The sequence below is a fragment of the Plodia interpunctella genome, chromosome 8 (genome assembly GCF_027563975.2).
Source record: "Plodia interpunctella isolate USDA-ARS_2022_Savannah chromosome 8, ilPloInte3.2, whole genome shotgun sequence".
In the NCBI taxonomy this organism is placed as follows: Eukaryota; Metazoa; Arthropoda; class Insecta; order Lepidoptera; family Pyralidae; genus Plodia; species Plodia interpunctella.
Window position 1 is genome coordinate 5,676,594 of NC_071301.1, and position 24,052 is coordinate 5,700,645.

Genomic DNA, 24,052 nt, shown 5'->3' on the forward strand with positions numbered 1-24,052 from the left:
TGTATAACCTGTAATGAAAGACTTATTAGAATTCATTATTCAAGGGCCTTATCGGTAAGGTGTAGAAAAAATGATACATATTAAATTCCCCCAATAGTCCACAACATTGCCTTAATTAACTGTATTTTGTAACCTACCATTATTTTCCATTAGGACGCAATTAAAAAACCCATTGAATTGAAAATACATTTATTCATAGGCACTTACAAAACTATAATAAATATGTTAAGCTAGTAGGTAACAATCAAAGAGGAATCATTCAATTCGTTAAATATTAGTTACATAAAACATTGTTCTAAGAATTCCTGTGTTTACCAAGCGTACGCGAGGCCCAAGCCATTGCTGTACGTCATATGAGAGACGGCTGGCGCTGCGGAGTATGCTACTCCTAGGAGACCACCTGCTGCCACCTGGGTGAAAAATGTACATATGTAATCTCAAAATATAACTTCCGATTAGTTAACTTTTTTCACTAGTGTGCAATCCTAGGTGTACAGTTGCATCTACTGTCATAATCGTCACATCAGATACCTTTAGGAGACATGAATAAGTTTCAACACATCAGTAGCAGCAATAACCACAGTCGTCAAGAAAAAGAATAGTTAGCTTTTTTATTATTTTCAAAAGATCAGGGAAATCGCTCAAGTAAAATAAATTATTTTCTGTCGCTCTTTTTTATACAAAACTACCCTTCACAATCGACCTGACACGACCAATGTGACAATATATGACTGAATATTGCGTAGTTTGAATGAGAGTTTATTTACCGCAAAGAAAAACCAGCATTGCATATCGAATCTGCCAAGTTTGGCGAACTGTTTCGTGATAATGTATAGCCGGCATAATAATCTTCAAACCTTTCCCGTTCATAGTCCTATAGGATTCTATACTAAAGTAAAAGTTTCGTGTAGTTACGATAAAATGCGGCACAGCTGTGAATGCAACAGGGAACACGCGAAATTAGTAAAGAGTTCTTACCTTAGCCACAGGGGCGGCTACTCCAAGGTGGGACACGTATGGAGACGCTAGACCTCCATAGGCGGGAGCCACTGCGATGCCGGGGTTGCTAACACGAATATCTGCTTTACGGACGCTGGAAAAAGGCGTATCTATGCTCTTCGAGTATGTAGATACCTAGATATAAAAATGCTATTCATATTACTTACGTAAATATTGTGTACAATTTTAACAATGACAAATGCATAAGTCAAATAAGTCCTACTAAATATAATAAGGTGTAAGCATTGAAGCTGTGGTGGTGTAATGGTTAAGACGGCCGTCTGTGGATCGAAAGGTCCCAGATTCGGATCCTACTCGTGCCACATGTTTGTATACCAATCTGACTCATGTATAGTACTTTTCATATACCACCACTTGCTTCCGGTGAAGGAAAACATCGTGAGGAAACCTGCACACTGGTTGATTATTATTAACTTGTGTGTGAAATGGAGAACGCATTGGCAAATCACTCCATTAATAATGCCAAGTTGTTGTGTTTCATTCCACCTCACGACCCTAAGCCATGAAGAATACGACTATGAAGAAGAAGCATCGAAATAGTAAATTCTTATTAGAGTGTATAACGTTCTTGGTTGACGATGTCATTTAAATATCCGATTCAAAGGACCAAGTTTCAAAAACAACACCTGTCCAAGGTTAAATGGCGATCTCAGGATGTTGGAGTGCTGAGTGGCCAGCGCCGGCTGCGCAGGGTACGCGCTGTAGGGGTTCCAGCCTCCGTATGGCGACCCGTAGACACCAGCAACAGGCGCCACCAAAGCATGCGAAGCTGCCACCATGCACGTCAACAGGATAATCTGTGTGGGAGAAAATGATCTGGTACCCAAAAGGCTAAACAATATTAGGTACTACATGCTTCCCGGAGCTAGTGCTCTGCAGGTAAAACACTTGGATGCGTTTCGGTCAATCTTTTGTCGTCAGTCGTTTTCACCTAATTTCTGGGCACTGTGATTTGAAATTTTGCATATCTACCACCAAATTTCTTTAAAGTCGGTTTAGCTATGAAATCAATACTTTCCTGGTGAATGGATGTATGTTTTCCAATTAATTAGAACTAAAGTATTAAAAGTATTATAATTTTAATTGATAGCAGACGTATGTAATTTTTTTAGGCCTATCTCTTTTTTCTCTTTGCTTTAAAAATATGAAAGACTAATTAGAAAATTGGTAAAAAAAAACAAATATATAAATTACTCACTTTTAGAATCATATTGTTGTTTAATCCTTCAGATCTGGACCTAAAGTGCTCTAAAACAGACTCTTGTATGTCTTTTATAGTAGGCTTGCTTTAAGAACATTATATGTGTCATATGTTTGCTATATAGCTAAGAGCATAGGGCGGCCAATTGTATGTCGACATAGACGTATTGCACAGCTACATTAGGCCTTTAGAAAAAGCACCAAGGTGCGGTGTCTGATTTAGATTGTTACTTCCAAGACTAAATTGGAGAAATGGCTCAAAAATAGAAATATTATTAATTTGCAAAAACATGATGATTTACATAATTTTAACTTTAAATCATTTAGAGCTTGCTATCATCCCACAAAAACTAAACATTAATAAAACTTACCACTTACCACTATATAAACGAACCAAATTTCAAACGTTGAGGTTAAAAAAAATTAAAGTGTGAAAACAAGATACGAATAAACTACATTGAATGTTTTAAATTCAAAAAGCTGTTGCGAATTTCTCTAAGAATTCCGACCAGTGGGCTGGTATAGGGCACATAATTCATAATAATGATTGATATTGATTGTATTTTATTTTAAATATTAATATAATCTAAGACTGTTATTATATTTGACGAGGATGAAGATTCAGAGCATCAATCAGCTCTGAAAAGGTAGAAAATATTTCCTACTTTACTGGACTTGTTATAAGTATGGCTAATTACTGCATAGCTGTTGTAAAGAGGCCAAACAACTTTAATATAATTATAGTAGGTAGGTATGTACATACATTTCATACACCTACGATTATTTTCTTATCCAACAATATCCGCGACCAAGTGGAGCAAGTTCGTCTGGTTACCAACATAAAGGCTATCTATGATCGGCCAATAATAAATTATTAATATCGAGAAACAATTTGTAATAGGCCTAGTTTTTGGTCCTTCGAATCCGGAGATACTGTTCATGTACTTGCAAAAAGAGGCGAGAAAATTTAGGTTAGGTATGGACAATTTTTATGCTTGATTTTAGTTTTTAACTGTGATTTTTTTGTAATTTGTGAAATAAGATCATGTTCGAGCAGTAAACCGCTGAGAGCCTATTCTTTATATTATATTAAATTATATAGAATATACATTTTTATGAGAACGGAAAAGCGACGTGAATTATTTCAACTCTGTAGGACAAGTGGAACTCACAAGATTAGATTAGGTACAATGTACAATCAGACTAGTTAATTAAAAAAGTGAAACTAATAAATGCTTTTAAAAAAAGAATGTTTGCTGCAATTGCACACTACATTCTATGTGCCAGACCACAAAATTAATGGTTAGGCACGTGTTAAGTTATTAACAGGGTGCGGCCTAATGTCTCGAACTTACCCATTGAATATGTGACCTAAACACGTCAATTACTAGCCCAGTCGCGTGTACCTGCCTCGATTACTTTGTGTGTAATATGGTATATTGAGTCATGTTAGAAGGAGGCCGATAGAATTTCACGGCAAACAGCATAACCACAATAATCAAGCAAAATTAAATTTATCTACCTAAGTACATAATGTACTTAGTATAGGGTGAACTGATTAGTACTTAGTTATCTCTTAGATGCAAGAAGGATAGATATTTATCATCATAATATATAGACTATTCAAGGGACAATAACTCTTGTATCTTCCAGAACTGTTACGGTATACTGAATCAACTGAATGCGATGCTCGAGTGTAGCTTACTTTCTGACGTGCTAATGATAGGTCGCATGATAGCTAAACTATCACCTGTGGTATCACAAATAAACAAACCAGAACGGTTTCTACACATTTAATTACATCCGTTCCGCAGTCATGGACCAAGTGCATCGTGACACTGGGTGCAAGGTAGACGCCTTGCACTTGACAAATGTTCTATTTAGCCAAATAGTTAAATATAAAAATAAAGAAATGAAGTATTTCCACGTAGTCGTACTATTTAGCTTAATCATCATCGGTGATGGCGAACTGTGGTATTCGGCAACGGGCATCGATAAAGATAAGGCTAAATCGACAAAAGCTTACGATACAGAATATCTTCAAACTGAAGGCGGTTTCGTACCATTAATTGTAAAGAACTTCACCAAATCAGTTGACATAGACCCGAATAAATGGCATTTCAAAAGAAAGAAACTGGATCTGAATTACGCTCAAAATTCAAACTTGTCTGTAGCAGCTCACCCTAATGCTACATTATTGCGGTACTTGAATAATGTGCGCATAATAAACGTAGCACAAACCAAGAAAACAAACAATAAGCTAATTCGAAAAAAATGTCGGCCTATGAGTAATAAGAAGCTGTTGGGTAAGGGTAGGACAAGGTTTTTGGAAGTGTTTGAAGTGGTTGAGTTTGAACATGTGGCCTGTATTTCGAGTAGTGGCTTAGAGGGTACCTGTTTGCCCGAAAATGAATGCCAAAATACAAAAGGCAGTCCTATGGGAACTTGTGCTGATGGATACGGTACTTGTTGTGTCAGTAAGTAATATATTTTAGTTACCTAATCCGGTTATACGTAAGCTGTGTGCACCTGTTTAGATGTAATTAGTGTTTATTTTACATAATTTGTGTTTCTGTTATTTTCAGTTGAATTCAAATGCGACGATCATACAGTAGCATCTTCAGGTTGGTTCACTAACCCAGGTTTTCCATCCCCAAGCACTGAAAGACTTTCTTGCGCGCTTTCTATACATAAATCATCAGAGGATATAAAACAGTTGCGTCTGGATTTCATGAATTTTGAGGTAGGCATCCTTTACAACATTACTGAAAACATTATATGAAAACCATTGCAATTAATTAAATACCTACATACAGAAAGTATTTGATGGTATAAATATATTAAATTACAAAATTTTGGTGATAAATTGAGGAAATTTGCTCAATTTTCGCAGTTAATATATAGGTAGATTGAGTAGGTACATGTCATCAGAATTTTACGTACCTTTTTTGTAAATGTAACAGAAACAATGTTTTAATCGATGATTTATACAGTTTTATTTTTGTATCAATATGCAGCTGCTACCACCCACAGGCGGTACATGCCAAGAAGACCAATTCATAGTATCCGGACAAAATGTAAACAATATGATACCAATTATCTGTGGAGTTAATACAGGTCAACACAGTACGTTTCTATTTATTAATTTTGAATAGCTACAACCGATTCATTGCGGATGGCACGCCTGCCGTGCCATTACTTTCTTTTACGTGTGGCGTAGGGCGCGGGAGCCGTGTCATTTTTAAATCGATGATAACTCCTTCAAATTAGGTTTTAGGGAGATCTACCCAGAACAAAATTGTCGCTATTTTTCATCTAAATCAAGGTCGTAGCCTTCGTTTCTGGTAATTGTATGATTTTATTAAAAGCAGGTGTAACCAACCTTTTCAGATGCTTAAAATTGCAATTTAATAATACCTAGGCTACATGACTCAATTTTGTTTTGTTTAAATATGGAAACACCTCTAAAAATAAGCCCACTAGTAAAAGAAATACCATGATTACTGAAGAACTCTTTGACATAAAGTCACACTTTTTTGGCGAGTCCAAAACGTTCCATAGAGAAGGCTACCTAGGTGTGACGTCACTTCTAAATAATATGTATTTCGTAGGACACGTGCGTGAACTTTATATGATAACTATGTAAAATATTGTGTTTATGGTATAGGCCTCATAATAAAAGTTGCTTTGATTTTAATAAGTTACCTTATGATAATACAATTTTTTGCTTTTTCTATAGTTTTAAAATGGACTTGCCCAACTAACTTCAAATAATCTTTAATATAAAAATAAATCGCTAAATGTGTTGGTAAGCGCATAACTCAAGAACACCTGGACCAATTTGGCCAATTCTTTTTTTTTAATATTCTTCGTAGCTCAAGGATGGTTTTTACGGCGAGAAAATGTATGTACCTCGGGCGAAGCCGGGGCGAGCAGCTAGTAGTTACAAAATTAAAAGTGTGATTATTAGTTTCGGTTAGGTAAAAATTTATGTATTATGAAACATTATTTCCAAAACTCTACTCCTGTCATGTAGCCTATTAGTTATGGAAAAATACCACGTGCGGTTCAATATGGCTAATATGAGTCTTATTGCACACGACACTTCATGTCCTAAACAATGGAGGATCCCTGCCGGAGAGATAACAAGTTGCATGTCCCTACGAAGTACCAACAATGTAAAATGACCAGTACGTTTTGTACAATATGGTCCATTTTTGCGTGGACAGATAAGAAAAAGGTCCTAAAAAATTCGAAGGTGAATGTTTTCTTATCTTTTGTGAATTAGTTCTGTTTTGCTATCCTTGGTGATCAGATCTGCGTGCGTATCGATGACATTGAGATCGTATATCTGGGCTTTCGACATTTGTGTTGTGAGGACTGTGTTACTGTGCTCTGATCTTCGTAAAAAAACGACTGCTGCTTGTATAACTGGACTCCGTGATCTGCCAATGTGACGACTCAGCCTGTGTACATAAATCTCTGCTTGCCGTAAACTTCATGGTAACTTATTGGGTAAGTTACTCTTATTGGTACTCTTTTGAACTCCTATAAGAGCACACTATAAGGTAGGTACTCTTTTGAACAGAGTAAACTTTGTTCAAAAGAGTACCTATCTATGTATCCAATGGAGGGATCCTGTTTGTTCTCATGATTAAATTTATCATAATATGGTTTGTCATAAGGCCTTTCTCATAATTTTTCTAACATAATAATTGATTCACATAAAGTTTATTGCTATAATGCTTGTGTAGGCATAATGTTAGTTTATAATAATGAGTTTTGCTGTAAAATAGTATATCATAATGGGTTTGTCATAACAGTTATAGTCATAATCATAGTTTATTATAATTTATTTAGTTCATAAATTCTATTCTAACTCTATTTTAAACCCTTATAAGTGGCTAAAATTTGAATAAGTTTTTTCATAAGATTTTCTAACGAGAAAACGAGAGAATTTTGTTGATGGTTTCCTGAACCTGAAAATGTAAGACATTAACATTTCAATAAGTATTTTCACTTTAAATTACTTAAAAACACTAGTATAGGTTAAGGTGCGGCGGCCCTTGGGCCACCCCTTAGCCGCGAACATAAATAAACTAAATAAACTAAATCACTTTAACTTATCACATTCTTCTTATTAACATAGGTAAAAACTTAAATGTTATATGTTATATACTTAATATTATTTTTTTTTTTTATTGGATCTCAATCACGCTGAAACGGCTGAACTGATTTGGATGAAATTCTGAACGGGAATAGTACAATCAACTTAAGCTTAGACAATGTATTAATTTGAACGCGGGCGAATTGCGGGAAAAAAGCTAGTATTTTTAATAAATATATACCTATTAAGTACTAAATCAAACTTGACAGTTTATCATTACGTAGTGTAAATAAGTTGAAATTTCTTGTGAGCAAAACCAAAACAATAATTACAGAACTAACTTAAAACCTCATTTAGTCAAGCCCACATTCCTATAAAACTATTCAAACCATTAGGACTTAAAAATAAGTTCAAAAGGTTTTGCACACCTTCATTAGAAATGTCACTTACCTTCCATTTTCAAAAATACACTTGTTATGCCACTTATAATCACTTGAAACAACGTTTCTGTATGTTCGCGTTAGATTTCGAATGTCAACTAAAAGTATGTAAGCCTAAAACATGTAAAAACTGGTTGAAATACTGTATTCTTTTCCACATGGCTGAAGACACAGGAGGCGTGTCATGTAATCGTATGGCGCTTGACCCGGCAGCCGTGTCACATAGTTTTTGTTGAACGCCATTAGTAAAAGTTTGCAAAATTAGGCATCGCAATGAATCGGTTAAATAGATGTTTGATTACTTACCTACTGAAAATGCTTTCAAATACGTTATTTCAGTTTACATCGAAGTTGGAGAAACTGAAGGACCTATAATATTGGCTATCCAAACAGTATCTCCCGACTCAAGACTCTTTTCGATAAAAGTAAGTACAAACAAAAATTACCTAAGTAGGTAACAAAGCTTGTTAGTTGCACTTTGTGATGTACTTAGCTAAGTACTTGAAGCGTACAAAAGGAAAGAAGTGAGGTCAAGATGGTTTGTTTTAAAATTGTTTTCAAGAATTCCGATCTGTCAAAGGTCTACTCGAGTTTCCAAGACACGACTAGTTTGTGCTTAACTAGGTAGGTACTGTTTTCCTAGAAGTAGATAATGTTAATAAAATAAAATCCATGAATTCATAAAAAACCGTAGATAGGTATTTCTGTTATATGTCTATTAGGTAGAGATACGGTTTTCTATGAATTTCACATGCATGTTTTTACTAATTATACATCACATTAATTGAAATACACCTAACATTTCTCAGGAATCACACTATCTACTTATTGGTGAAACCCTACAAAAATCAGTCAGGTAGTTTTTGAGTTTATCGTGTACGCGTTAATGTCCGTGTCTTGCTGTTTGTACTTTACAAACAGTAGAGAGACACGGTCATTTTTTCCGAACGGGATTTCTTTTTATAAAGTACCTAAGGTCTAAGGTAAAGGATGATTATTACAGATAACCCAGGTTTCTGTAACGGATGAGTTGGCTGCACCCACGGGTTGTTTCCAATACTTCACGGAGACACAAGGTATTATCGAGTCCTTGAACTACCGAGACAAGTCTGACATTGGGATCGCACGAACTCCCCAATACCTTGTGAGTAATTAAATCAAGCTTCAGGTCGAAACGCTAATGGCTCCTCTCCTCCCCACTATGCGATCTCTGACAGATGCCGACTCCGAATATGAACATAACTTACTTTGCGTAGTTTCTATCAACGTTGACTTCAAGAAAAAAAAACGCGAAAGTTTGTCTAATTGTTTGCCGATAGTGTGGAGGCATGACTGCTGCTGAATTAATTAATATACATATATTTCGATCTTCTTACTTTTCAATGTATTTCTTTTCAGAATAATTTAAACTATGCTATTTGCATAAGCCGAGCAGCACAAACATGCAGCGTTACGTACACTAATTCAAATTATTACATGCAAATCGTCAATTACGATGCTGGTAAGAATGATTGGAATAACGCCATGGGATACCTAACTTATAATGTGGATATAATATTCTACAATATTCATAAATGGATACCTATTACCATAGATTACATAATACCCTATTACATAATTATCTGCTTTTGCTTTTTACCTCCGCAAACGTTGATTTAAGGCGTTGATGCTGTATCTTTTTTTTCTCACATTTAAGTATATCATACCTTTATAAAACACGTACCTACACGTATATTTCTTATTTTTTCCTATTTCCAGAGCTTGACTTGCATTGGGGTTTTTATTAAATTTATGGGTTTTGCAGATGGGCTACCAGTAATACCAAAGGGTCAAGCAGGCGTAGAAATATTTAATTGTCCCAGTGACTGGTTGTTGATATCGGCGACTCGACTCTGCGGCGAACGTCTTAATGACGGATCTGTAGTGCAAGACTTTTCTTTGGACGCCCCCGTCACAGGTAAGTAAAGATTATCCCTTTATCATATAATAGTTAAAGTATACTCAGCTATAATAGCTTAAATAATAATTTAGTAATAGTATAGTATATATAATAGCTTTAAGCACTCATGCACATGAACCAAGCACTTTATAATATTTTTCAGAAAGAGAAAAAGCATTATTTATCTTTAATTTTTTTATGACTAACAGGCTACCCCGGAGCTGCGGGCAACAGTTAGTAGATTTATTATATCATCAAATGAATCCATCCTTACAGATTATGGAGCTGGCCCGATAGTCGTATGGTTCAGAACTGATGAAGGATACGTTGGGCGTGGATTCCAGCTGCGGTATCAACAAAATGCATGTAGTTAACATGCATTTAGTAAAAATGATTATTTGTAGCAAAAAAATCTTAAAACGAATTGTATTACATATTTAAACTACCTACATACTACATTTAATAAAAAATATACCTACTGGTACATAATTTCATTTGGTTTTGTATATTTCTAATTTCAAAACGGTGTGAAAGGTATAGCTTTGCATTACTTATGTAAAAAAAATGTGTTTGACACTGGCATACTTGACAATGACATTCTATTCTGTAACCTTTCTTTGCCTTGTTGAGTGAGTGAGTGAAATTTAGTAATCCATTTTAAACCAACTTAAAATTATTGTAAATTCTTCGTGTTTAATTAATTTTGTATGGGGTTAAACGAGTTCAATCTCTTACTTACTAAACGAGTTTTCGCTATAGAATTGTTAACAGTTAAAAACGTACATCTAAAAACTATTTTGAATTAGGTACATATTCAATTCTTTCTAGCGAAGTTGCATATAGTTTCATTTGCTAAATAACTAGGTCAGGTACTCTCAGTTATTAAATTTACCAGTGTGTAAAAATAAATATAGGTAAGAGTTAATTAAATCTCAAATGCTACGGACTTAGATAACTGGGTGTTGTTTATTCACGTCGCTGTAGTGTGTCTTAGCATTAAATGATTTGATAAGATTCTAGTGTAAAGTAATAAAAGAGAATCCTTGGTTTAATTGTTATTGAATAGAAGTAGTCGCGATGTCGGATAGTGGTGAGAGCGATTTGTCTTGGGTCCTCTATAAGGACAGGCCTGAATGGAGGGACTTGCAACCAATTCCTGAAGACGACGGACCTGCACCAGTGGTTGTCATAGCACACTCAGAAAGATGTAAGTATATATAGGTAATTACTAAAAAATTGTACCTAATACTTTGAGGTTCAGTAAGTTTACTTTTGTTACCTTATCATCTTATTATATTAGTCATTCTAAATGCTTTTTGATTTTATATGTTCTGTTTACACCTTTAATGAAAAAGAAGTTATGCATAAAGTTTAAAAACATTAGCTTTGTAATCATGTTTCATCACAATGCCATGGTGTAATCAGTTCTGATCGTTTAAAGTGAAAATAATCACACAAAACTTAGCAGTATAGTAGACATATGGCTTAAACTATGTTTATCTTAAAGAAAGTGTACAGTACAATAGGTTGCCTTATCACCAGAGTGTAACTATACAAAAGAAAATTAATAATGATGAATCTATGAATCTCTCTCTTTTCATTTCATTCATTCTTCAAGAATCTTGAAGTCTAATGTAGATCAAAATAGATTTTTTGCAAAATGGTTCCCTTCCATTTGTCTATGTGTAAAAAAAATCTACCAATCATGATGAAAGCAAGATTGTTGCATAATCATCTATTCCTTAACCTTCCCCCAAAGTCATCACATTTTGAAAGTAGCTACCAGAATTCATTGAGTTACATATCAATTAACAAATAATTAGTTTAAATGGATTTGTTATACATGTCACACACTTTTTAACTTATTTTTTTCTAATTATTTTTGATAATAATAATGATATGAAAAATTCTCGATAGCTGAGTGGAAGAGCACTGTCCATGATAGACAGGGGCACTGGTTCAATTCTTACTCAATTCCAAAAATTTTTCATATCATTATTATTTTCAAAAATAATTAGTTTATGTTATAATGAATAATATAATATTGTTGAATTTTTTTTTTTCAACTATCTGGTTTTGTGAATTTCTGTTTACATATTCCAGTTGAGGATGTATACAATTACTTCCGTGCAGTGCTGAAAAACAATGAGAAATCGGAGAGAGCTCTTCATCTCACTAAAGATGCAGTTGAAATGAATCCAGCTAACTACACTGTTTGGCAATACAGGTATGTGATTGGTAATTTATCCATCTACTTGAGGAATTCCAGAAATAAATTTAGTCTCAGAGCATTTGTCTTGAATAAGATATATAAGACGGACAGAAACTATAGTAAACTTTTTTCATTAACAAGTTGCAGTAATTCTTTAACTAATACTTGTATGTTGTAAGTATATTAAATGTTATCACTTGGCTTATTGAATTAGATTTTATGATTCAAAGCATTCCATTCCAAAAACCCTTATCAAATTATGACAGTCTGACGGAAAAGTGATCGGAAAAGTGATCCGATTATATTATAAAACTTTGTATGTTTGATATGTGTAATAAATAAAAAAATAAAGAAGATGGCAAACCAAAGATAACAATATGCGTTTTATCCTTTCAGGAGAGACCTTCTCCGGGCTTTGGGAGCAGACTTAAGATCTGAATTGGAATATGTTGAAGCTGTCATTAAAAGTTCACCAAAAAACTACCAGGTTGAATATATAATTTATTGATTCTATTTAAGAACCCTTATTTGTAGCCCACATTGCATGGTTGTAAAACTTGTGACAAATATCTTGAAAATATTCACTCTCTTTATAATACACTCTTGATAAATCTTGTACAAAATCACTCTTGATATTCATCCATTTTCTGATCATTATTGCATTGTATGTATTTGGTTCAAATCATTGATATATCAAGATTTTGAATGATTGAGTAACAAACATTCTCACTCACATCTAAACTTTCATGTGTTAGTTTGAGTTTAGTTAACCCAATGAAATCCATACACAAATTTCAGGTATGGCATCACAGAAGAATGTTGGTGGAATGGCTGCAAGATCCGTTATTGGAGTTGGAGTTGACCGGAGATGCACTACTACAGGATCCTAAGAATTACCATGCCTGGCAGCATAGACAATGGGCTATGAAAACATTTGGGTGAGCTGTTAATTTTCTCTTCTTTTTCCATTTTTTATGGGGTAAGTTTGGTGTGTTATCCATATAAAAAGGTCCTTGTTACCCTGAAGTGTATTCGAGGGAAGATAAACCTAAATCCCCATCTTATTTTATAGGGGTCAGGTTTATCTGCCCCCAAATGGAGGTTTAGACAAGACAGAATAATTACATTATAATACAAGCTTATTAGACACCATATTATAAGAGGTGGGATTTTCCGTTCGCTGTGTTGAAAATCGTAAGATAAATTTTTACGATTTTCAACCCATCCAGTTCCGTAGTATTGCCTTAAATGAGCACATACTAAGTTAGAGAAAAGCATTTTTCGAATCCGGGAAAAACATGTTTTAAATTAGACACAATATAAATAATGTAGTATCGTATAATTCAATGTTTTTAGGGTTCCGTAACTCTAAAAAACAGAACCAGTGTACCACTCGTATAACTTCTTTAAAATAACCCTGCCTTATCTTTTTGTTACAATATGTTTTATTTTAAATTTACAGCCTGTTTGACAAAGAAATGGACTTTGTGGACAATCTAATCATGGACGATGTTCGTAATAATTCTGCGTGGAACCAACGGTACTTTGTTGTGAACAACTCTCTTGGCTGGTCGGACATGATTGTTCAGAAGGAAATATGCTATACTTTGGAAAAGATTAAATTCGTGAAGAATAACGAAAGCGCATGGAGTTATCTCAGAGGTGTGATTCTACATGACAAAAGAGGAATGAATGGGAATGCTGTTGTGACCTCATTCTGTGAAGAACTGTACAAACATAAATGCCGCTCGCCATATTTATTAGCCTTCATTATCGATGCGTGCGACGAAGCGATAAAGAAAGGCGAGACAAACACGTTCCACAATGCGGACAGAGCAATTATGCTTTGCCACTCTTTAATTACTAAATACGATAAAATTAGGTGCAAATATTGGAACTACATTTGTGATAAGTTCAAAAAACTGCAAAAGGTAGAGAATGGTGTAGAAAATCATGAAAATAATATCAGTGACTAAATATTAGATAGAATATTCGTGCAGTACATATTTAATATTCGTTTATCGTTCTGTTTTTTTTTTGCAATAATAATACATAATTATCTATAAAGACAGCAAACAATTACAAAATATAAAAATCTTGATTTTGGAAATATTTTTGCGGTAGTTTCTGAAAAGTCGAATCCAGAATTTACATTTGTCCAGAGCGGTCGCTAGTTTTAGCTTCAACGTCGCCGTCATATCAGTGATGAATTTGTGCAGTAATAAATAAAATATGAAGTAAGGATTTGTGTTTTTATTCCGGTTTGTGTTCGGCGTCGGGGTTGGGGTTGGGGTCGGGCTGAGGCTGGCGCGCGCGCCGCAGCGGCAGGCCGAGGTGCGCGTGCGTGTGCGAGCGCACGGTGCGCGCCATCACCTCGCACGCGCAGTCGCGGTCGTCCAGCACGCCGAGCAAGCTTGGTGTCACCGTGATCTTGTTCGAAGACTTCCTCTTTTTCTCCCCGCCTTTGCCCTTGACCTTAGAACCGAAATCGCATGATTTTTCAGTGACCGTTATCCCTAGCAGTCGTAAAATATCTGGGCAGTCCCGGCATGCGCATTCCACGCAGTCGCAGAAAGGCTAAAATGAGTCGTAAAAGGGCTATAATGTTTACAGTATCATTATAAGATGTACTAAAAGTAGTAAAAAAGGAAGCATAGTATGTTGATAAGATTAATTCAAAACATATGTATTGAAAAAATACCTTCGTTTTGAACGGCGATCCGCCCGGCTTGCTACTCCCCTGTGGAGCTTTTTTCATGTTTATTTTGACATTTTATTTATTGGTCTGGAATTAAAATAAGCCTTCAAGGCTTATTTTAAATTGATGGCTTAATTTTTGTTGAAATTCATCGCAAGACGTTGCTCAATAGTCTATTGTTAGTATGGTTCAAAGAGTATGTAATACACTACCGTGGTATGGATGTCACAACATTAATCAAAGAACCTACCGAGAGATGAACGTTCAGAAACCTTTTTATCACATTTATGTAATGTTTTTATATCTGTGCTTTTTATAAAAATATACGGGCACATAAGTTCCCGCTTTTGCCTGCAGCTTCGCCCGCGTTTATTTCACGCGTCCGCTCATAACTTATTACACCAATATTATCGCGATGAAACCTGTACCAGATTTTAAATTAGACCTTCCAATAAAAAAACAGCATCAAATAGAGAGTATTAAATAGAAAAAATGTTTTGGCTTCTGTTGGTCCCATAAAGACCCTCATCATAATTTATCTTTTAATATCTCCTATGTATAGACATAGCACACATACAGTTTTTATGTATGTATTAGGTAGGTATTTAGATCTAGGTCACAGATATATAAGCATATTGCTCCAGTTTAAACAAAAATCCAGCAGTATACATATACACAATGATGTGTTACCTATGTGGAAATTAGTATATCTATGTTTGAGATGTCTAGTTATCAAGGAAGGGAAACACATTGTGTGCAACAAACCTCGGTTTAGCCCTCATGGGGACTAAATAACAGATACTTAATGTTATAACATTTGTTATTAATATCCGTCACTTTGCCGTATACCTCATATACGAATCTTGGTTATCTACCAGCTGTATTTATTTTTTTTACACTCTTTGTTTCACCACTGTCTGATCGCACCACCACTTATTATAATAAGTGGTGCCTATAGGCTCCAGCTGAAATTCTCAACCGATTAAGCTGAAATTTTGTATACACGTTTAGTTTGGATGACAATACACGAAGAAGAGTAACTCGAAAAATAATGTGACGTCATTCTAAATCCAATATGGCGGAACATTCAAGATGGCAGAAAGGTTATTTTTTATGCACTTTTACAATATGGGTATCAAATGAAACGGCTAGTTGAGAGTAAGTAAATAATGTGACGTCATTCTAAATCCAATATTGCGGAACATTCAAGATGGTGGAATAGTTATTTCACTTGAACTTAAACTTTAATTTGAGTAAATCGAAAAATAATGTGACGTCATTCTATTTATGTATACATTTATAAACCTAGTCAACGATAACTAAAAATTAAAAAATAAATTAAAAGAAAAAGGTTTGCGTAAGTAATAGGTACTTACGCAAACCTTTTTCTTTTAATTTATTTATAGTATTTTACTCAATTAAACCTCGCGACAAGCTTTTATGATCATATTAATTGTATATAATGAGGTTATAAGTTGATAGTTAAAATTTTAAAGGAACATTTTATTTTCTTTTATTTGGAGCATTTAAATAAAAGCTTTTGTGAAAAAAGCTTTTTCTCTTTTATTTTATTATTGGTGCAGCACTCGCCTGCACTGTATATATGTTTTGTATGTTTTTCTATCTACCCTCTTTTTTGATACCTTTTTTTATGTTGTGCATGTGTGTGATTGTGGCAAAAATAAATGTATCATCTATCTATCTATGCATGAAATTTATTTACATAATAAAAACACTCATTAGGTAGGTGCTCGTGTTAAAGTCGAGGCATGGAAAATGCTGTGGGAAAATGTTTGGCCATCTTGTACGACACGTTAATCTGATTAAAAATCTAATTGAAGCGGAAAGAGGAAAAGGAAAGCAAAGAAGAGCTTATACGAACCAGATAAAGGAGAGAACAAGAGTGGTGTCGTACAGTGAGGTCAGAGCAATGGTTGGAGACAGAGACAGATGGAAAGAACTGAAAGCACACGGGGCTCCTTTCTAAATCTATGCCGTTACACAAGAAAAGAAGAAGAACCTTGTTATTATAATGAATTAATGAAAATGTATTGGAATAGCCATGAAATTAGTAGGTACATACTCCGGGAGTACTTTCTCATTCCATGGGAATAGTTCCTTAAAAAAGAAAAAAAATGCTTTATAAAAAATCTACTGCTATCATGTCTACCTAATGTCAAAACAAATAGAAATTAATGTATTATAATAAAATGTGAATTGTAAAATTATAATCGTATTTCCACTAACATGACCATTTCAATGTAATAGTCGCCGTAAAATTGACTCTCATATCCCAGATATCCTATAAACACATCCTATATTTTGAAATAGCTTCTAGAAATAGATACAGCTTCAAAATGATGTGGTGCAATGCCAATAGTAATTGGAACAGCGATCCCATTGAAGTTCGTTCGTTGAAAAGGCAACTAGCAGAAGTATCCTGTAGGAACGAGTTTCATAAACATGCAACTGTTCACGAGACCAAACCATATTGCTACGAACAAGGTGTACAAGTGAAATGCGAGCCCAAAACAGTTAATAGGACAACGCAAATGGTATATAACATGACATCAAATTCTAACTTGTACAGTCCATTTAGTAAGGTATCCATGTGTCCTACTTGTCTGGTCGCGTTCAGTTTACTCAATGGTAGCGTCAAGAAGGTTATGAAGGATGAAGAGTTGGTCACAGACTTTAATATATTCAGCGATAAATCAGTCGAGAATAACCTAGACTATGTATCTAGAACTACTTCTTTTACCAGCCCGTCTTACACCGAAGAAGATGCATTATACGACTACTCTAGCGAATGCGTGTATGATGATGCGTACCGACATCGGTCGCCGCCAGGGCCTGGTCGAAACGAAGTCACTTTTGTTGATTCCTGCTTAGGGTACCGATTGCCAGTAGTACATTCATCAGAAACACACGAAGTTTGCGTGGATACATTTATTAATTCTGTAAGACCTCCATATAATAAGTAAACTTCTGATTAGAAATATATCTAGCTACCCACGTAAAATACACTTAATATTTTTTTTTATCAATCTACCTTCCTACTAATGAAAAGCGATTCAATCGTTTAGATTAAAAAGTTTTACTACTAAAATTCATAAACTTTATACTCACAAATAATAGGTAAATGATAACATTTACCTATTATTCGTGAGTATAAAGTCGTCGTCGACTCATAAGAGACGACCGTGGTAGAAAAAGTTCGAAAATAAATAATAAGAAAGGAGAAATAAGTCGCAAGGCGTCGAGCCCAGGGTTCGCTTTTCTACTTTTAGTCAGATCCTGTGATCAGAATTAAATCTTAGGGTTAAATACTGGCACGCATATGCGCCTGCTGTAGTATAATAGCAAAATAGTTTGCTCACATCAAGTTTTGACTCTACTTTGATCCATAAATGAAAGAGGTGTCTCTCGCTCGAGCCCTCTCTATTAAAATAAATGCTCTATTTTATGAGTCGATTGATGGACATCGATGTATGGAATTATTTTTTTTATTCAGCCAAGGAAGTATAAAAATTCCGCACAATTGGGTCTAGGTATCACAAACAAGGTTTCGTAATTTCGCGCGTGATACTCGTCATCGACATCGCGCATGCGTTGATATTTTTTTTGAGCCAACCAGTAGCAAAGCAAGGTTAAGGTGTAGTGTGTCTATTGCCGACTGCTGACGAACGCGTCGCATAGTAGTTCTAGTGTTTCGTTCGTGCACGCTACCTATAGCAGCTAGCCACATTAGTTATTTTGAGAGGTTAAGTTTAATGATTCGTGGTTTTTAAAAATTGGTGAGTTACATTAATTTGTTTTATAATTCTATATCCTTTTGATATTTTTTAAAACTTTTGGATTACGTTTTAATTTAAAATGAAGTGAATATCCACCAATCTTCCCGGTATGTTATTTATTGATAAATAGAGTTTTAACCATTGCAAAATCTTGTCTATAGGCAGACGAGCTAATTTAGAATGTATAATTTATCATATTGTTACTAAATTGTAATAAGTATTTGACATTATTTGATATATTCGTACGGCATTGACCTATTAATCAATTATGCTTACAAAACAGATTTTTATTCTTAAGGCGGGAGTTTATATCATGGTTAAATAAATTTTATTTTGTGTTTTTTATTTACTTCTACCTACCTAGTGTTTTATTTTAGTTTTGGTTATTATACCTATCTACTTATATTATCTATATACTACTGTAAACTAGTATTGGCAGAAGTAGAGAGTTTATTTTGTTTAGATGATAAGTTTGTCATCTAAACAAAATCTACTACTTAGGTAGGTACCTACTATTACAATTGTACTATATCATTCGTTCCTACCCAGGTGCGAATCAGACATAATATGACTGATAAGTTTCTAGTATAATAAATAAAAAAGTAAAGCTTTATTATAAAGGAACGTATGCTGTAAGGTATGATGCAATCGCCACGATTATTGGTGTATGGGTCTATCTTGGGCAGTACTGTGCCGATCTTTTCGATTCGACTTTAGTTTATTTATAATACTTATATGTCGAATGCTTAGGCAGGTATTTTACTTATATTAAAAAAAATTATAAAAATATATAAACTATAAACTACTTACTAAATTTTTGTCGCATGGAAAATTGCTTGTATCCGCTTCTGTTCGGGCGCTTGGCTCTGACGTAGGTGTGTACGTACCTACATACCAAAATCGATTTGTGCTGCACAACATCAATAAATATTTTTTTCATTTCTGTTACTTACTGGGAAAGTAGGTCGTGAATGGCGGGAAAACTCATAATTGCGTCTCAAGGACAGGAAGTGAATTTAAAAAGATTTCGAACCGAATTTGTTCACAAATAAAATAAAAAAATACAAAAAAGCTGGCCCGTGTCGCTGTCATTTAAGTAACATATAATCATGGATTTAATAAGTACTAAGTAGTACTTATTAAATCCATGACTGTATGATGACTAATTCCATGCATATAATAAATGTGTCTGTCTGTTTGTTCGCGCATCACACTAAAAACTACTGAGTGGAATTTGATGCGGTATTTACAATTGTATAGCGAAAGGTCTAACATAAAATCTGGTATAGGTTTCAACGCGATACGTTGCTTAGAACCCAAATAGAACCCGAGATATCGATAATAATAAGTTATGGCAATAGCTAGTAGTAAATATTATGGTGGGTAAAATAATTTCTTGAGATTTTAACGGTTGTAATTTTCTTCACTTTCGTTGTAACTTCCTATCACTTTAATTTCCTCAAGTAAACACGGTTGAAAGTTATTAATTCTAACCAGTACCAGTACAGCTTAAATACTATAGGAATAAACACCTAAACAGTGGGAACTTATTCATTTCGAACCTTGTTTTAACAATGTACTACTTAAACGAGCTTTTTTTAAATCTTCGTAAAAAATTTCAATGATGTCGAAACGAGACGTTTTGATAACATGTCTTCTATAATGTTTCTGCGACAGACGTTTGTCAACACAGGTGTGAGAGTATTATTGAAACGTGCATGTTGATTATTTTGTTTAATGACACGAATGTTTTTGATTTCAGCTTATAATGTGCGGCATTTGGGGAACTTTTGGAGTAGACGGAGGATTGAGTGCGACATGTAACAAATGTTTTGGGCAAATCGAGCACCGGGGTCCCGACGCCTGGCGCATAGAGCAAGATGCCAGAGAACCGAAAGCCATACTTGGCTTCCGAAGACTGGCAATCGTCGACGGCCTGCACGGCATGCAGCCGATGCGTTTACACGCATTCCCCCGCTCCACCTTAATCTGCAACGGCGAAATTTACAACTGCAAGCGATTTCAAGAACAATACCAATTTTCTTATGAAACAAATTGCGACGTCGAAGCCATCATACATCTGTATCATAAATTCGGTATTGCCGATACGATAAAGCAGCTCGATGGCGTATTTGCGATCTGCCTTGTAGATGGTAAGAATAAAAAAGTGTATTTCGCTCGTGATCCTTACGGAGTACGTCCATTATTTAAACTGCAAGATGACGAAAATGGTGTCGTTGCTATTTGCTCCGAAGGCAAAGGTTTAATGGGTCTTAAGCTTAAAGCGAGTAAGAGCGCTACATTGGCTCAATTTCCACCCGGGCATTTTGAACAATGGAGTATATTAGAAAATGGGAAGATGAAACTGGATTACGCAGAGAAATATTTCACGCCAGGTATGCCACCAAGATTTGTGCCATTTGTTTCAGAAGATGTGCTTGCAAGCATGGACTTAAAACAAAAAACTGCATACTTATTAGAAGCAGCTTGCCGAAAGAGATTGATGTCAGATCGAAGAATAGGTTGCCTTCTTAGTGGAGGCTTAGATTCTTCTCTCATTACAGCACTTGTAGTTAAACTGGCGAAGGAAGAAAACATACCTTATAAAATCCAAACATTCGCTATTGGTATGGGTGACTCTCCAGATCTCGTGGCGGCTCGGAAAGTAGCGGATCACCTTCACACTGAACATCACGAAATCAGATTTGATGAAAATGATATACAGGAAGAATTAGACAATGTTATTTATCATTTAGAATCATTTGATATTACAACAATACGTGCTAGCCTTCCTATGTTCCTTTTGGCTAAATATATTAAAAAAAATACTAACACTACAGTAATATTTAGTGGCGAAGGTGCTGATGAGCTGGCACAAGGTTATATCTATTTCAGAGATGCTCCCTCTGCCACAGCTGGCCATGATGAAAGCATTCGTCTCTTATCAGACATTTATCTTTACGATGGATTGAGAGCAGACCGCACAACTAGTGCATTTAGTCTAGAGCTGAGAGTTCCATTTTTGGACATCCAGTTCACAAACCACTACTTGAGCGTTGACCCTAAATTACGCCAACCACAAGACGGAGTTGAAAAGCATTTATTGAGAAGCAGTTTTGATAATAGCGAACTCTTGCCCAGCTCTATCTTATGGCGACACAAGGAAGCATTCAGTGACGGCGTCGCATCTGTTAAGAAGTCGTTGTTTACTACTATATCTGAAATTATTTCGGAGAGATTAAAGGATGAAGATAAAGATTACGAGGGTTTACAGCCTACAACAAAGGAATCAAGGTACTACAGATATATTTTTGAGAAATCTTTCCCTGGACAACATTGTTTTACACCATATTACTGGATGCCAAAATGGGTGCAAGTTTCAGATCCATCTGCAAGATTCATCAAACACTACGCAGCTTCTTCGACATCAGACAGTAAATTTTATTAGAATTAATATTTTTTTTATATAAGATTATTAAAAAAATTGTCTTCTTGTCACTTTTAGGTTGATTTAAAGTTCTTTTAATTTAAATGTACTTATCCAGTTAATATATGCACTAGATTGAATTAGTGGCCAAGTCTTATTTTTATCTGATTCTGAATCTCCTCTTTGACAATATTGTGTTATTGAGATTGAAATTAAATGTATTTTTTTTGTTTTCAATAATGAATATAAATAAGTATGTATATTCTTAATTAACACGCATCATTTTTATTAAGTAGGTACTTATTATTTATGGGACTTATTATTTACGTGAAAAGATTAAATAAATAATTTTAGTTTTTGTTGCTGTTGATATGTGTTACTTTATGAAACACGAAGTCTTATCGTGGACTAAACTAATACAACTTTGACGTCACACAGGTGCAAGTTAATATTGAGTATTTAATCCGACTGAATAGGTACTGAATGTGCATACAGTCCGTGGTACTGTTTACTGATGGTAAGGGGCGTCATAGATCTTATCGGTTGGCCTTGTGTTTACGGTTGAGTAAAGATTAATACGTGAGACTTTGGCTTTTAATATAATACGATATCATTCATTCCATGGTATTTTGGTATATAAATAGTTATTTTTCACTTTGAATTTGCTGTCATCTAGATACTCGTACTTAAGATCAAAATCTATGACATCGTAATGTGTTTTTGCTAGCACTGATATTACACGTATGACACCACCTACCGCTATCTATTGAGAAGTGCTTCCATATATATAAATGCCATCAAAAACATGCTGTAAAAAACCCAAGTCTCGCAGCTCAGTTTTTCTACCGTAAAAAGTTGTGAGATCCATGTAATACCAAGTCGATTATTTTATTTAGACCCTATTTAAGGGACCTGCTGTCTTAAGTTATTACGTAAGTCTTTATCATATAAATATAAAACATCCTTTAGGATTTAAAATAAATAGATCGACTTGGCCATGACATGAAAACAATGTATTACAAGTAATACATACAGTACTATACAGTAATGGATCATTAATTGCAAATGTAACTTTGTAATTTCCTATATTTATATGGAATTACAGTTATTAAGTTATTAATGCCGTTGGTGTATCTAGAAAACTGGATGGAAATTCCACAATATTTAGGTTTTCCCTTGATTTAGACACTAAACACTAATTGTATTCTAAATTTGAAGCTTCTATGTCTGCTAGAAGTGCCTTAGACTTTTGATGATCTGTCAGTGAGTGAGTGAGTGACAAAATCAAGAATCTTTTAAAAGTTACAATCCTTAAACTACTGGGTCAAATCGAATGAAATTTGAAATTTACAGTGTTTATACAATACCTGCTTAGTTACTGAAAATGCAGGCTTCCTGTTTTATCGACAACGAAGTTATTGGGGTTCGAAATTGGCCTTGGCCGCTGTTTTTTTTGCTCGACTTGCGGGTGCATTGCCGTGCCCCCACATGGAACAGTCAACATGCAGGTTTCCTTATGATGTTTTCCTTCACTTGAAACTTGCTTCCGGTGGCTCATGAAACAAGCATACACGACAAGCGTCCTAATCACTGGACCGCCACCGATTCAAAATATGTAAAACTATGACTAAAAATTAACATATTAGTTGATACAGATGAAACTCTTCATCTTCCGCGCGAGCACCACCAACTTCATGCAGAGCACACTGCTTATCTTCATGTTGAGGGCGCTCCTGTCATTACCACTGACAGAACTCGACTAAATAGTAAGAAGTTTCATTTTATGGGTTAGCTTTATGTGTTCTTGTACAGTTTAATAATTTGTAAATTGTGACATAAAGCCTAAGGTATATCATTTAAAAACTAAAGACATGAAAATGTTTTTTTTTTTCAATTTTAAGGACAAATCGCACAGATTGATCTAGCCTCAAAGTAAGTTCGAGACTTGTGTTATGGGATACTAATTCAACGATACTATATTCTATAATATATATATAGATAAACATCCTAGACCGGGGCTAATCAGAAAAAGATCATTTTCCATCATGACCCGACCGGGGATCGAACCCGGGACCTCTCGGTTCAGGGGCGAGCACTTTGCCACCGAGGTCGTCTAAATTATACACCTAATCTTTCCTCAGAAATCACATTATCTATTGGTGAAAACCGTACAAAAACACGTCCTACGTTATTGTGTTTATCGTGTTCATAC

The 24,052-nt window shown here is 34.9% G+C and overlaps 5 protein-coding genes across 8 annotated transcripts; 3 read left to right on the forward strand and 2 right to left on the reverse strand.

The window, feature by feature from the left end:
• Positions 1 to 172: 172 nt before the first annotated feature.
• On the reverse strand, positions 173 to 2,364 carry LOC128671815 (cuticle protein 76-like). Its single transcript, XM_053748587.1, has 4 exons — positions 2,219 to 2,364; positions 1,647 to 1,817; positions 979 to 1,134; positions 173 to 410 (listed from the first exon to the last, which is right to left on the reverse strand). The coding sequence occupies exons 1-4, from the start codon at positions 2,228 to 2,230 to the stop codon at positions 312 to 314; spliced, it is 438 nt and encodes a 145-aa protein (XP_053604562.1). The 5' UTR covers positions 2,231 to 2,364; the 3' UTR covers positions 173 to 311.
• Positions 2,365 to 2,379: 15 nt separating this feature from the next.
• LOC128671812 (uncharacterized protein) lies at positions 2,380 to 10,330 on the forward strand. Of its 2 annotated transcripts, XM_053748581.2 has the most exons (9): positions 2,380 to 2,867; positions 3,874 to 4,697; positions 4,806 to 4,963; positions 5,238 to 5,346; positions 8,107 to 8,192; positions 8,771 to 8,911; positions 9,166 to 9,268; positions 9,572 to 9,724; positions 9,983 to 10,330. In XM_053748581.2, exons 2-9 carry the CDS (start codon positions 4,037 to 4,039, stop codon positions 10,078 to 10,080), a joined length of 1,509 nt encoding a protein of 502 aa, XP_053604556.1. In that variant the 5' UTR covers positions 2,380 to 2,867; positions 3,874 to 4,036; the 3' UTR covers positions 10,081 to 10,330. The 2 variants fall into 2 exon arrangements, with proteins under 2 accessions (XP_053604556.1, XP_053604558.1); XM_053748583.2 differs by lacking the exon at positions 8,771 to 8,911 and having other exon boundaries at positions 2,496 to 4,697.
• Fnta (Farnesyl transferase alpha subunit) lies at positions 10,331 to 14,160 on the forward strand. 2 transcript variants are annotated; one of them, XM_053748585.1, is made up of 6 exons: positions 10,331 to 10,620; positions 10,773 to 10,913; positions 11,810 to 11,933; positions 12,315 to 12,405; positions 12,717 to 12,856; positions 13,381 to 14,160. In XM_053748585.1, exons 2-6 carry the CDS (start codon positions 10,784 to 10,786, stop codon positions 13,892 to 13,894), a joined length of 999 nt encoding a protein of 332 aa, XP_053604560.1. In that variant the 5' UTR covers positions 10,331 to 10,620; positions 10,773 to 10,783; the 3' UTR covers positions 13,895 to 14,160. The 2 variants fall into 2 exon arrangements, with proteins under 2 accessions (XP_053604560.1, XP_053604559.1); XM_053748584.1 differs by having other exon boundaries at positions 10,346 to 10,512.
• LOC128671816 (uncharacterized) lies at positions 14,157 to 14,985 on the reverse strand. 2 transcript variants are annotated; one of them, XM_053748588.2, is made up of 2 exons: positions 14,620 to 14,985; positions 14,157 to 14,495 (listed from the first exon to the last, which is right to left on the reverse strand). In XM_053748588.2, exons 1-2 carry the CDS (start codon positions 14,674 to 14,676, stop codon positions 14,172 to 14,174), a joined length of 381 nt encoding a protein of 126 aa, XP_053604563.1. In that variant the 5' UTR covers positions 14,677 to 14,985; the 3' UTR covers positions 14,157 to 14,171. The 2 variants fall into 2 exon arrangements, with proteins under 2 accessions (XP_053604563.1, XP_053604564.1); XM_053748589.2 differs by having other exon boundaries at positions 14,157 to 14,393; positions 14,620 to 14,953.
• A 3,267-nt stretch (positions 14,986 to 18,252) lies between these two features.
• Positions 18,253 to 22,210, forward strand: AsnS (Asparagine synthetase). The gene is made up of 2 exons (XM_053748778.1): positions 18,253 to 18,413; positions 20,176 to 22,210. The coding sequence occupies exon 2, from the start codon at positions 20,182 to 20,184 to the stop codon at positions 21,859 to 21,861; it is 1,680 nt and encodes a 559-aa protein (XP_053604753.1). The 5' UTR covers positions 18,253 to 18,413; positions 20,176 to 20,181; the 3' UTR covers positions 21,862 to 22,210.
• The last annotated feature ends 1,842 nt before the right edge of the window (positions 22,211 to 24,052 follow it).

Excerpts from the sequence above, each read along its gene's own strand:
- LOC128671815 (XM_053748587.1), bottom strand. Across the intron at positions 1,135-1,646 it reads CGCCATTTAACCTTGGACAG|GTATCTACATACTCGAAGAG; the intron begins GTGTTGTTTTTG and ends TTTTATATCTAG. Across the intron at positions 411-978 it reads TAGCCGCCCCTGTGGCTAAG|GTGGCAGCAGGTGGTCTCCT; the intron begins GTAAGAACTCTT and ends TTTTTCACCCAG.
- LOC128671812 (XM_053748581.2), top strand. The coding sequence starts at position 4,037 with ATGGACCAAGTGCATCGTGACACTGGGTGCAAGGTAGACGCCTTGCAC. Across the intron at positions 4,698-4,805 it reads ATACGGTACTTGTTGTGTCA|TTGAATTCAAATGCGACGAT; the intron begins GTAAGTAATATA and ends TGTTATTTTCAG. Across the intron at positions 8,193-8,770 it reads CAAGACTCTTTTCGATAAAA|ATAACCCAGGTTTCTGTAAC; the intron begins GTAAGTACAAAC and ends TGATTATTACAG.
- Fnta (XM_053748585.1), top strand. The coding sequence starts at position 10,784 with ATGTCGGATAGTGGTGAGAGCGATTTGTCTTGGGTCCTCTATAAGGAC. Across the intron at positions 10,914-11,809 it reads CATAGCACACTCAGAAAGAT|TTGAGGATGTATACAATTAC; the intron begins GTAAGTATATAT and ends TACATATTCCAG. Across the intron at positions 12,406-12,716 it reads GTTCACCAAAAAACTACCAG|GTATGGCATCACAGAAGAAT; the intron begins GTTGAATATATA and ends CACAAATTTCAG.
- LOC128671816 (XM_053748588.2), bottom strand. The coding sequence starts at position 14,676 with ATGAAAAAAGCTCCACAGGGGAGTAGCAAGCCGGGCGGATCGCCGTTC. Across the intron at positions 14,496-14,619 it reads GATCGCCGTTCAAAACGAAG|CCTTTCTGCGACTGCGTGGA; the intron begins GTATTTTTTCAA and ends GACTCATTTTAG.
- AsnS (XM_053748778.1), top strand. The coding sequence starts at position 20,182 with ATGTGCGGCATTTGGGGAACTTTTGGAGTAGACGGAGGATTGAGTGCG.